Raw genomic sequence first — 14,459 nt, forward strand, 5'->3', positions numbered from 1 at the left:
ATTCAAACTAATTCTGATAATGAATCCTGAGTTTGGATTACAAAAGATAAACATTTTCATCAATAACATTCAAGATCACTTTCATATAGTACTAAAAAATATTTAAATTATACAGAAGACACAAAAAAAATTGACTAATACACACTTATTCAAAGACAAAGAGGTATGGAAGGTTCTTTCTATAGGTATTTCTCAACTTACATACAAGTAACCACTTTTAGCATTTATTTGTAATTCCAAACTCAACCCAGTATTTCACCAAAATGTTTTAAATATAAATCATAGAACTCTCATGCTGATACAAAGAATCTTGGAAATGACATTGTTTAATCCCCATATTAAAAAAAAAAAAAAAAAAAAAAAAGCAACACCAGCCCAGAGAGGTAAACTGTCACTGAAATAGTTACTAGGAAATCTGGAATTTAAATATGGTTTTCAGGATTTCAACACAAGAGCTAGATTAAACATGCCACTTACATGTAAATGGAGAGATTAACACTTTAGTCCACCAGAAAAGCTATTCAGCCCACAGTGTGGCTGAAACATTTAGCAATTCAGCAATCCACAGGGAACAACGGTATTGCAGTAATCATTATCAGAGTAACCCAAAAGTTATTACGTGCTGTCACTGAGAAGTTTTTTTACATACTACATTTTGGCTAGGTAAGTTAAAAGATGATAGGAAGGTCCATGAATAGTTCTGTCAGGATTCTCCCAGGCTCTGACAGAGCTGGTAGCCCTGGTGCTTTACCATGCCTAACTTTACCATACAAGTTAGGACTTTCCATCTCCATGACAGCCATATACTACCAATGGGGGCATATTTCAGGCACAATTCAGGTTGTCTGGAGCCTCTTCATTAACTGCCAACTCTTTTAACGTAAGATTTGTATACTTGCCCTGAGAACACTACAAGAGTATACAGGCTACAAGCCCTGAGTATACAAGAAAAATACTGTTACAGATGATGCAACATTCAAGGCTGCTAACTTTTATTTTCTTGAAATAGAAGATTTTAGATAAAACTCTGTAATTTTCCCTCATTTTATAAGTTCTCCTTAAATTTTCAAGAGTGTTTCCTTTGTTATCAAATTTAAATAGCTGGATTCACGTGTAGAAAATCATCGATGAGACTCATGCTTCCTCCATCTTTACCTGTCTGGTATAATCAACTCCTGGTTCTCCCATGATCTGAGGCCTTTTCCTGTTCTCTTTCCCATCTTCTTCCTCTACTTAGACTTGAGGCTGAAAACAGGATGATTGACCCTCTCATGATCGTGCTGATGTTTCTCATACTAAAATAGTCAGTTGTGCCTCAAGAAGGAAGTGGATTCTCAGTTACAAACTTCAAGGATCATCTTACAGTTAACACTATAAAGAAGCTACCAAGTAGCTATTTTAAATCCTCATTGTAATGGAACAGAATTTCCATAGATAGTAACCACTGGATGAGATACATAACGGCAGCATATGAGAAAGGATATGTTTTCTTCTCTTTAAAGTTGAAAACGCAAAATGATCCAGATAGCTTTTTCAGCAGTTACAGACACAGCGTGTTATTTTTCAAACTCTATTAAAGTTAATTATTTCATTGAGTCTTAGAATTGGAATTTTGCATGGTAACTAATGAAATGGGTAAAGCAACACCGTACATACCCTGAGTGGCTGTTGGAGGTAGTTTGAGGGTATTGTCTAACTTCTCCCAAAGGTAAGTTGGCCGAGGGATGCCTTCCTCTGAGCTACAGAGCAGGATGACATCGCTGCCGATATCCTGGGATCCTTGGATTTGGCAGTGTGGGGCAGAAGGGGGAACTACAATAGGAAGAGTAAGGAATAGAGTACGTATTTACTATCAGCCACCTGATGATGGAGGAGACATCAACATTCAGTGCACTGGAACCTCAGATAACAATGTTTATAGAACACATAACCAGAAGACTACCTCGTGAGTGACGCCAGTGACTAGTCAGGGCCCACAACTTCAGCTGGCAGGGGGCAAACATGGAAAAGGGGCTGCATCCTTTCATTATACTTTGAAGGAATCTTATGCTCTTCGTTTTGCATTCCTTCCTCTGAAGAAGAATGCTGAAGGTCCTTCCTGCCCACACACTGCCTTTAGAAACATGACTGAGCATACCCATGTTCACAGCAGCATTATTCATTATAGCTGAAGGACAGAAACAGCCAAATATCCATGGATGGATGAATGGATAAACGAAATGTGGTACATACATACTAGGAAATGTTATTCGGCCTTGAAAGGGAAGGGAATTCTGACACGTGCTATAGCATGGATGAGCCTTGAGAACATTATGCTAAGTGAAATAAGCCAGTCATAAAAAGACAAACAATAAATAATTCTACTTATATGAGGCACCTCGAGTAGTCAAATTCATACAAACAGAAAATAGGAAAGTGGTTACCAATGGCCGGGAGGAGAAGGAAATGTTGTTTAATGAGCACAGAGTTTTAGTTTCGTAAGATAAAAAGGGTTCTGGAGAGTGGCTGCGCAGCAGTGTGAATGTACTTATCCCTACAGGTCTGTACACTTACACGCTGGCTCAGATGGTAAGTTTTATGTCATGTGTATTTTACCACAATTAAATTTTTTCATTACTGAAAGAAGCCACTTTTAGAAAAAATATTTCAAGGAAGAGCAACCACTGACCCTGCCAGCAACTCTCTGGGTAAGACGACCCTGACAAGATTCTTTGTTACTTTACAAACAAAAACCTGACAGACCTACTTTATGCTAAATTCTGCTTTATGGTGGGGGAAGTTAGAGTCAAGGTCAAGTGTGTCTACTACTTGATCATAATGCAGTGGACATTTTATAATCATTAAGACAAATAAGCACATAAAAGACACAAAATTTAAAAATTATGAAAGAAGAACACTAACGGAAGAAGGCAGTGCTTTGTAGTAAGAATGCAAGCAAATAAAAATATCAGCTAACCCCATGGCTTGGAGTCTCATGTTGGGGGATGGAGGAAATAAAGTCTGAATCCAATGATGGTATACTTGTAATGCTAACGACTTTTCGAGAAATATGTTCAACCTTTCAAAAAGGAATGAACAAATGCATAAAAGGTAAGTGCAGTAGACAGAGAAACCAGGAAAGGAAGGGGTGGGGGAGAGAGAACCATAAAAGGGTATTAGGTAGGAAAAGTAAAAAATCTCAGAGAATCCTACTTGCTGTGATGGGGTAAACCAGTCCCCTCAATTACTGCCTTCGACACTGCCACCATGATGCTATAAAGGAAGCCCAAGATAATTCTTTAAAGGTAGCATCAACTATAAAAAACATTAAAGGATTTTTTTCTTCTTTTAAAAATTGAAAAAATTAACTTAGATAATGTGGGAAGACAGTCACCTAATTTGCAGGTATAAACATCAGAAAAACACTGAAACTCCATTAGTGCTCTATATTCGGTACTTGAGTGTTTTTAAATCTCTGTATTTAGTAAAAACCTCTGCATAATTAAAAATTACACAATTCTGAATATACTACAGTGTTTCTAAGATAGAAATCTCCAATCTGGTCCTTAGTCTTCTTACTTTGTTTGAAGACTAGGAAAACAAGGCACCATGGCTATCGCATAGTCTCACCCAAAGAAGGAAAATGGTATCCTCAAGTACCTCAACAACGGAAGGGAAAAGAAAGGGCAAGAATTTGCCAAAGAATAAGGGAGGAGATTCTGAGCCAAACAGGTGAAGGACAATCAAGAGTATCAGCCTTCTCTAACTACCTCCTAGGTCTCCCCCAGTGAACTGAACTTAACTGCATTTAGGAGGCAGTGTTTTATTTTAGAGGCAGCAGAAGTGAGAAACAAAATGTGTTTAGAATGGACTTAATTTAGTATGACGTATTGTAAGTATACTGTATAATAGAAAAAGTGCCTGTGTGAGACAAGACATTGTCTATGCCACCTGTAAAAAGGCCCTAAAACTATACAGTCTCTTAATACAGTATTGAGACCAAATTGATCATCTGATTTATCATTCAAAAAGGATGTTTTACTGAAATTATGCCAGGACATGAGGGGTAAGCCGAGAACTGCAGTGAGTCTCCTCAGTCTATGTAGACATGAAGCAGTCATTTTTTCTCACGTGTGCTGAAACTTCTGCTTTGTACAGAAAATAAATGATTCTTGACTTAACTTGCTCTCAATGCTAAGTCCTATCCTGTAAACACTGAAGAAAAGTGAGAGGCCACTTGTGATTGTGTTTTTTACCACCTTTCTCCACTTTCAGGACAAATCATTTAAGAAGCTTTAAGGAGCCACCAGAAGTGGCAAAAGGGATGGGAAGACTATGCGTAAAAAGCACAGAGACGCAGAGTCCAGGCAGGGCAGATAGGAGAGGAATCAAGAAAAGGATGCTAGCAGACTGAAAGTGTAGAAGGATGGTCAAAAGTAAGTATGCTCGAGTACAGTCACAGCATAAGGAAAGCCAAGATGCCTGCAACATCCTGCCACTCACCTAAAACTGTGAGACCGGTGACCCCAATGTTTCTGCCCCCTCTATCTGGAAGGTTGTTGACCAAACACTGGTAGGTGCCTGTATCTGACAGCTGAGTGTTATTAATGAAGATAGAGACGTTGGTGGCCGGCATAGTGCCTGTAAATCCTACCCTACCATGGAACCGGGGGGCACCATCGAACATCTGTCCACCCTGGTACAGAATGACCTGGAAAAGAAAGTAAAATAAATAAACTGGCCACTACATTCCCTTCTAGACACATAACACATAGCAGTAACTATCTGGTAGATCGTAGACTGCATCAAACATTGAAAAACTTTCTTACCTTAAACTTGTCCCCAACCCTTTACTACAGCATCAGTGCACAGGCATATTTGGGGATTCTGAATTCTCAGATACCAAATTAAAATAACACTGTTTCCTTGTCTAACTCATCAGAATATAGAAAATGTCTTTAGTGCAATCTTCCTATCAGCCCATAAATATTTTTATTCAAATAATTCCAAAATAAAAAGTTTAAAAAATTAGCACTGCCATTCTCATGCTTACCAGGCCACAAGAGGACAGATCATGGCTACAACCTGAACATAACTAGTCATGAGAGAGAAGAAGCGTTGCAGATCCCTGATTGCTATTCTTATGTCCGTTTCTATTATCAAAATTAACTATTCAGGGGAGAGGACTCAGAACGCTCCTGCCAAAAGCCTTGTGGGCTGAGAATGAGAAACTTGCTTCTATTTCAGTTCTATCTGTAAATATTTGGGCAACTACACTCAAGTCTTTCTTTGCCTCCTAAAATGATAAGGTTGAACAAAATGATCTCAGTGGCTTAGTCTAATTAATTAGAAAAATTCCATGGTCTAAAGAAATGAAAGAAGCTTCTAAATATACATATTTGAATTCATATCAGAAAATTTAGCTTATCAAGTATTTTTAGGTAGTAATAAGCTCACTGAAGCAGAAAAGCTTCGTAACAGTAATAAATTATCTTTGGGAATAAATGCGTAACTGTGGTTACAATTCATTAATTTTCTGAGCATTATTTTCTACAACAGTTAATATCAATTATGGGTCTTTTACCTGTAATTGACAGTTTACTAGGTAGTAGCTTCTATTTTTGTGTACCTTAATTTATTTGAGACTCTTTGAGGCTGGCTAGTATGCCTGGCTGTGTTTATTTTAAAAACACTTGTGAAATTAGACAAATAAACCAAGTACTACTATCTAATGTTACTTCCTTAATATTATCACTGTCTCTAAAACATACTCTCATCCATCTGTGTTACTGACAGTCCCTTCCTGTCAAAGCATATGTTACTTTTTCTATCTTGCTTTTTCCTATCAGCAACACCTTTTGGTAAAATTCCAGGTTCCTACGTAAAATTTTTAGAAGGATTCCCCTGACATATGTTAAAACAAGAAAGTCTCTTAAAAAGAGGATAATCTCTTCTGATGGTTGACTAATAACACAGGAGTAGGATTTAAAACAGCATGGGCACACAGAACGTGCCATCTTATCCTACCTAGAAATCAAATATATACTCAGGATGCTTTCCTACCCACCTCTTCTGAAAAAATTAATATTTGAGAGGCAGCATGAAGTGGAAAAGAACTACCTGCTCAGGTTGATTAGCATTGGAGAGAGGAATGACCATCCAAATGACATTGAGGTTAATGAGGGCAGCGCTGGTAGTAAAAGTACAGGGCAGGACTGCCGTCTGGCCCCGGGCCACTTGGATACTCCCAGGGCTCTCAGAGACTTCCAGGGAAGCTGCAACACCTGCAAAGCAGAGAACAGGGAGGTTATGTGCTCACCCTTTCCTGACAGACCAAACCTCTTCAGAAAACGCTTGTGTGTTTTACATTATCAGTACTGTAAACAGACTGACATAATAATCTTACTAAACAACTTCTAACCAGTCATTGACTTGAAATAATAAAAACAGTTACCTTTATCTCTTAGAAACCACAAATGAAAAACATTAGCAGGTACTTACTTTATTTTGTAAGACAATATCAGATATTTGGCCAGATTCAAATACATGGGAGAAGTTAACTGATAGGGTTTGAACAAAACTTGCAATGGACGGGGAGCCTGGGTGGCTCAGTCGGTTAAGTGGCCAACTTTGGCTCAGGTCATGATCTCAAGGTTTGTGAGTTCAAGCCCCATGTTGGGCTCTGTGCTGACAGCTCAGAGCCTGGAGCCTGCTTCCGATTCTGTGTCTCCCTCTCTCCCTGCCCTTCCCATGCTCATGCTCTATCTCTGTCTCTCAATAATAAACAAACATTTAAAAAAAAAAACTTGAAATGGTGAGGACGGATGAGAAATAAAATGATTTTTTTTAAAGGCATCAATAATAGCACACTTAAAATTAAATGCTTACATATAAATCTAACAAAATATGTGCAAGATCTAAACACTAATAACTGGGGGCACCTGGGTGGCTCAGTCGGTTGAGCTGCTGACCTCCACTCAGGTAATGATCTCATGGTCCATGAGTTTGAGCCCCGCATAGGGTCTGTGCTGCCAGTTCAGAGCCTGGAGCCTGTTTCAGATTCTGTGTCTCCCTCTCTCTGACCCTCCCCCGTTCATGCTCTGTCTCTCCCTGTCTCAAAAATAAATAAACGTTAAAAAAAATTTTTTTTAAATAAACACTAATGACTGTAAGACGCTAATGAAGGAAATCAAATAAGCACAAAAATGGATAGATATGCAATGTTCATGGATTAGAAGATTCCATTCTCCCTAAACTGACCTATAGATTCAGAGCAATCCCAATTCAAATCCCTGTAGGCTTTTTGTAGCTACTGAAAAATTAATTCTAGCAGACATGGAAAGGCAAAAAACGAGAATAGCCAAAATAATATTGAAAAATAAGAACAAATGTGCAGAATTCACACTATCTGATTTCAAAACTTGCTATACAGTTATAGTAATCAAGACACTGTGGTACTAGCATAAGGACAGAACACCAGATAAATGGCACAGGATTTAGAGTTCTGAAATAAACATTTATACATATATTTTTTAATATGAAATTTATTGTCAAATTGGTTTCCATACAACACTCAGTGTTCATCCCAACAGGTGCCTTCCTCAATGCCCATCACCGATCTCCCTTCCCTCCCACCCCCTATCAACCCTCAGTTTATTCTCAGTTTTTAAGAATCTCTTATGGTTTGGCTCCCTCCCTAACTTTTTTTTTCTTCCCCTCCCCCATGGTCTTCTGTTTATATTTATAGTAAAATGCTTTCAACAAAGGTATAAGACAATTAAATGGGGGGAAATAGTCTTTTCAATAAACAGTGTTGGAACAATTAGACATTAATATGCAAAAAATTAACTCAGACCCTTACCTCACAGGATACACAAAAATCAACTCAAAGTGTATCACAGACCTAAACATAACAGCTAAAACTATAAAACTTCTAGAAATAAACATAGAAGAAAATCTTTGTGACTGTGGGTTAGTCAAAGAGGTCTTAGATATGTCACGAGTACCATAAATCATAAAAGAAAACAATTAAAAAGTTGGATTTTGTTAAAATTTTAAAAACTATTGTACTTCAAAACATTTAATTAGGAAAATAAAAAGCCAAGGTACAGACTGGGAAAAAAATATCTGTAATTCACATATCTGATAAAGGACTCCAATATATAATATATATGATGGAACTATTACAACTCAATAATGAAAAGACAAACAACCTAATATTAAAATGCATAAAATACTTTAATAAACATTTATTTCAAAAAGTAATAAGCACATGGAAAGATGCTCAACATTATTACTCATTAGGAAACTGCATATTAAAACCACTGGAATGGCTATCATCAAGACAAAACCAAGAGCTCACAAGAATGTAGAGAAACTACAATCCTCATTCATTGCTGGTGGGAATGTAACATAGAACAGTCACTTGGGAAAATAGTTTCAGTTTCTTAAAATGTTTACCATAAACTTACCATACAACCCAGCAATTCCACCCCAGTAATCTACCCAAGTGAAAATATATGTCACACAAAGACCATGTATGTTCATGGTAGCATTACTAATATCACATCGCCAAATATCTTATCAACTGATTGGTGGACAAAATGTGGTATATCCATACAATGAAATACTACTCATGAATAAAAAAAAAACCACAAGTTACTGACACACCATGGATGAGCTTCTCAAACACATTTTGCTAAGTGGAAGAAGCCATATGCAAAACACTAATATACTGTATGATTCTATTTACATGAAATGTCCAGAAAAGGCAAATCTATAAGGACAAGAAGCAAATCAGTTGTTGTATGGGGCTAGAGAGGAGGGATGAGGGATTGATGCAAATAGGTTATATGCAACTTTCTAGAGTGATGGAAAACTTCCAAAACTGGATTGTTATGACGGTTGTACAACTCTATAAATTTCCAAAAAATAAATGAATTTTATATTTCAAATGTGTGAATTTTGTGGAATACATGTTCTATCTCAATAACTGTTAAAATTAAAAGAAGAAAATAGTGATCTATCAGAATCAAATCCTGGGAAGTGAAAATCAACTTTTATCTCTTCTAAAAAGAATGCCTGTGCCCCTGGGACTATAGAACAGTACAGGGCTAACAGGAGATTAAAACAGGCCAGGGAGATCCAAGAGAGAAGCTATTCTAATCACAAAAAATACATTAAGACCATGGCAGTATCTCAAACTGTTTTACTTTGAAGTGATATTATCTCAATTCTCCAAAAAAAGTAACACAATAACATATCGCTATGATTACAAATCATTTTTAAAAAAATAAATCTACATAACACCTTCCTTCTATAGAACTTCATGTTCTTCACATAGAGTCTGATGATGTTCTCAGGAGTTAAATTTGCAGGATAAAATGTTTCAAAAAATAAGCCATCTGTGATAGGATACAAAGCAGTTGGTAACATCAGGAAAAGCCTCTAAGTAAAATATTAGGGAAAGTCTCTCAGTTTTAAAAAGGAAAACTGAAAGAAACTCAAGTGTTAAGTGTCAAGGCCAACAAGGAAGGTTGATCATGGAACAGCAATGAACAGGGGAATAAGCTACCTTCTAAGGTAGAAGCGGGTTAGGGCAATATAGTTGTTACATGGTTTTAGAGTAAGTGTAGAAGCCAAACTAGCAACAAAACCTTCATCCTTTCCTTCCCCAGGTAATCCTCCAAGAAATGAAGGGAATGTGTCCCCTTTAAACAATACAGGATAATGTGTACCTTCCACTCTCAATTCATGAATTCCAAGGTGAACTCACACAATCTTTCATACACATTTTAAAAAGAAAAAAAATGGCCAACATAAACTAAGAATGAAAGAGAAAGGTGTTGATGGAGGAAACTACCAAAATAGGTTAGGAGTTGAGTAAAGGAAGAGTAAATCCATAGGACAGGATGGGAGCTGAGGGGACGGGAGCAGGTCCACTAGCAGAGACAAGCCGCTGGGTTGGTAGAAGTTATGGAAGACTGACTTCATCTACTTCCCATTTTACAGAAGATTAACTCTGAAATCTCAAGTACAGACACGGCTATAGAAGAAATAAGAGATAAGAGATAAGAAAAGTATGAGTTTGAAGGTGCAGAGATCTAGTTTGAAATCTGGCAATTTCATCTGCTTAGCTGTGTGGCCCCATGTAAATCACTTCGTCTCTGATTCAGTTGCTTCCTCTGAAAAATAGGGCTAAATGTTACCATCACATCCTCATCAAAAGGGTATGACAATAAGGGCAGTAACAGAGGCTGACAGCTGATGATGACAACCATGACTGCTACTACTGCTATTAACATATACTACATACAACACAGACCATATGCCAAGCCCACATTTAGCACTACTTACAAACACATGTGCATGTGCACACACATGCACACTCATTTAATCCACACCCCAATCCTTTACTTAGTAACCTCCTACTCATCCTTCCTATTAGCTCATGTGTTACTTTTCACAAAAGAGCCTTTCCTGACCCCTCAGTCGAGGTCAGGCTGTCATAGAGCAATGTTCCTTTCATTCTGAACACTATCCAAACTTGTGATCACACTTTCATTAGTATTCATACTTATTACTTAAAATATCTTCACCAGTATACTGGAGGTCCACTGAGAACTCCATTACTTTAAGCACATAATTAAGAACTCAATAAACACATGTTACTGAATGGATCTAATTTAATTCCTTCAGTTTCCACGCAAGAGACCACAGTAGGGTCCAAAGAGACAGACTTGCCAAAGGTCTTAAGACTAGGACCTGTGTCTTCTGACTTCCCACAGTATGATGTCTGCTATACCAAACTCTCCCACAGATCACATCTCAGAAAACAAATGATAATGTTATCGCTTGTATTAAGATGAGACTGAAGAGATACTTTCTTACCAATAAAACTGATAACTGAGTGACAGAAAACTCAATATATTTGTAATTATATCTCTTCTACTCTCAGTGTCTTACAGATAGGAACATTTAACATAAAAAGGCTGTTATGCTCTCTAGCTACCAGAATTCTCTATGGAACAGAAAGTCATCCAAGACCATAAAACATCATGTATTAAGACACCAGACACCAGAGCAAGTTTTAAGATAAACTATCCTGAAGGACTTACACAAAGAAAATGGCTGAGAACAGGCTACCTAACTTTTACAACTACACAAAGAATAAACGGGTCAGAAGTGAACATCTGTAAAGAGACTCTGAGAGACTTCCTTGTTAGAGCTTGGTGCACTTCAGTCCCATCCCATGCCCACTCAACAACAGGGCCTACATTCCTGGAATATGTCAGGGCCAAGGACATCTGAGAGTTTCCAATGGATCAGAGGTGAACACACAAAGAGCTGGTGCAGGGTGATCTTGGATTCCGTCCTAGCGGGCTGAGGAGACTTCACCACAACGAAGCTGGGGGTAGACCTCTGACTTCCTAAAGGGCGGATCACCAGCATTCTAGAAACTACACATAGATTTCTGTATATAAATTGACTTTTCTTGTTTTGCTTTATTTCTAAACTCAGAGTGATCAGAAAAAAACTGTGTAACCTGCTTATGTTTTCATGTAGGAAAAGAAGAACTGGATCTTGAATAAATATAAAGAGATCGGGATGATAAAGTTGCTTTGGAACGGTCTCAGAATTCCTACTTAACATACGGACTAAACTGAGTACAACCGAAAATTTCTTAGAAAGAGTAAAAATAAGAAGGAGGGAAATGGGTATTTTTTCACATTTTAAATGATTAATTTTTTTCTATCTTATTAAAAAAACAACTAAAAACCCCATTTCCTTTTAGAGTGTATTTCCATGTTTGAAATTCTAGGCAGGAATTTAAACTTTAATGCTAACTATTAGATTAAAAATTCATTTAAAATACCTTACAATTTGCAATATTTACATGAGAAATGTATAATTTAAGAGCTGTTTTGGCAGCATTTTGCAGGCTTGAATCTTTTCTTAGTACTTTCACCCAAGAAAAATTAAGTCAACTCATGAATTCTGAATGACTCTAAAGACAGACATAAATGTCTAAGAAAGACATAAAGCACATGGCCCCGTTTCCTCTGAGGAGTTGAAATCATAAATAACAGTTGTCTATACTCTTTCTTTAGGCCCCTCTCAAGATTTAAAACCGAGAGAAATGCACATTTCTCTCAGACCAAGAATCACACATTAGAGGAAAAGAAACTGGCAGCAAAAAATCCTTAGAAGTCTTAAGAGGGATCATCCACACCACACAGCAGCCAAGGGATAGACAAAGGATATTTCACAGTGATCTGCAGACTCCAAGAACATGAAACGTCACCTGCAACACCCATCAGAGCCAGAACACCTGAAGTTCAGGAGGAGGACTGGCCAGAGCAATCCTACTGAGATTTCAAAACAGAGTATTCACTGATATCTGGGGAGCATGTACGCATGTTTCAGGATCAGCCCAAAGGCCAGAACACTTCCCCCTGGGAATAAAGCATCAAAAGGATCAACAAAGCATCAACAAAGGTCAACAAAGCATCAAAAGGATCAGATGGTATTTGGGAGGACTGTGTTGTCCAGTCACCCAAAATATTAATATCAGCAGTCACAAAGTGCTAATTGTGACTTATATGATTCCCCTACAATTCATAAGGGCTGTTTCTTACATTTAAAAAAACATAATATAAAATTCATTTAACCTATGCAAATACAGTTCTGTCGTTCCATGAGACTGAAGTAAATTTCAAAAAAAATAAAAATTCCATATTCTGTTTTCTGAAGGAAACACTGGAATAGCATAAGTCCCTAATATTGTAGTGGTTTTTAAAACAAATCACTTTCTCCTCATACTGTACCCAAATTTTCATTAAATAATCTACCATTATAATTATTATTATATGATTTTTAAACTGTCATCTGAACTAAAAAAAAATAATGTTTATATTAGTTGACATTAAATTATATTTTGGCCATCAACACAGTACTAAAATAAATGAAGAATAAATATCTGGTTAATTTGATCAATGTAGATGGCTTCATTATGCACTGGTCATCTATAATAATAAATCTGTAGGATCACTGGCAAATCTCTACTTCATTTGATGCCATATCAAACAACATACTTTACTGTTGGTACACAAAGGCAAGCTACTGTAAACTCACATATCCTTATCTTCTGGCTAAAGCACTAAATACTCCTACAGAGTCCATGACTCATAGTATTACCGTATTATATTTCTATGGTTTTATGGTTCCCTTCAGGTACTATTACAGTGCCTTGTCATTACCGTCTCCTTTTCAACCACAAACATTCCTTGGGGGCCATACTAAGGGCAAATAGCATGCCAGGAGATCTGGGTATTGAAATGATTTCCTCAGAGCAGACCCAGAGATGAGACAGAAGGAGCCCAAAACCCTGTACTGAACCAATGCTCATGGTCTACACTATCACTCTTCAAATAATCAAAAAGTATATATACATCTGCATATTTGGCCCTTTCATGCCATGCCGTATCTATTAGGTGAGTGACATTTCCTCAACAAGGGCTCCTAACACTTGATCAGAATCCTCTACAGCAAGTCTCCCACTATTATTGCCCTCTCCTGACTTTATATATGGCTTTGGGAATAGGTATCCTATTCCACTAGCAATTCTCTTTACAGGGATGACCACAGCCCAGCAAGGTGACAGACCATTTACATACATATTTGGTTTGGCCTATATTATATGACTCCAAGTTTTTAAATACTTTGAATCACTTACAATTAAATAACACAAAACTCTACATTACCAACTTACCTTGAAAAACTGTAAAAGTCAGTAACATTGGGCCTGCAATTTCACACAATTGATCACTGCTGCCTGTTAGACAAAGCATGAGCTCTCCACATTGTCACAATCCCCATCACCCTTATTACTCTACAATATGACCCACTTTACTCAGTCAGGATACCTGCCTGACTCTTGTGGGCATTTGTGTCTGCAATCCTTTCTGTAAAACTAAGTGAGTAATGTGATTATAACTAACTGTTTACAGAAGCAAGCCATAAAAGCAGAACCAGGTTTTGCAATGTTAAGATGGGACATGATGCTATGACAGCTACCATAGCCACAATTCCCTTCAGGGAAAGCAGAATGAGACAATTCCTTACACACAGGTTACCATGGTTTGTGACACAGGATCTCATTCACATCCTGACGACAAGTGATTGTATCAGAAATGGGCACCTGACCGAAAGAGTCACCTATAGACTGGACAGTTGTTTGTGAGGTAACTGTCATGAGATCCTGTCCAAAGATACTGCCAAACACAATGGTGCCTGGCAAATCAAGGAGGACCTTCCTTCTTGGTGGAGAGCTTGAAAAAGCAGCAGTATGTGAAGAGAGAAGAGCTAGGTCACTGAAGTAGGAATAAAGAGGGACATTAAATAATGATGAAGGCATCAATTCATCAAGGACATAATAGTCCTGTGTATGTACCTAACAACAGGGCTTCAGAGTACATGAA

General features: G+C 37.5%; 1 protein-coding gene across 10 annotated transcripts in view; it reads right to left on the bottom strand.

Moving 5' to 3' along the window:
• Positions 1 to 14,459, bottom strand: part of IGSF11 (immunoglobulin superfamily member 11) — a 194,370-nt gene that overhangs the window by 18,406 nt on the left and 161,505 nt on the right. For 9 of the 10 annotated variants that reach the window (XM_042999161.1, XM_042999158.1, XM_042999160.1 and 6 more), the window contains 3 exons: positions 6,100 to 6,263; positions 4,483 to 4,690; positions 1,657 to 1,812 (listed from right to left, as the gene is read on the bottom strand). In XM_042999161.1, the coding sequence (XP_042855095.1) occupies positions 1,657 to 1,812; positions 4,483 to 4,690; positions 6,100 to 6,263 (528 nt within the window). The remainder of the gene's footprint in view (positions 1 to 1,656; positions 1,813 to 4,482; positions 4,691 to 6,099; positions 6,264 to 14,459) is intronic. The other variant, XM_042999162.1, reaches the window with a different exon arrangement.

Source organism: Panthera tigris, chromosome C2 (genome assembly GCF_018350195.1).
Source record: "Panthera tigris isolate Pti1 chromosome C2, P.tigris_Pti1_mat1.1, whole genome shotgun sequence".
In the NCBI taxonomy this organism is placed as follows: domain Eukaryota; kingdom Metazoa; phylum Chordata; class Mammalia; order Carnivora; family Felidae; genus Panthera; species Panthera tigris.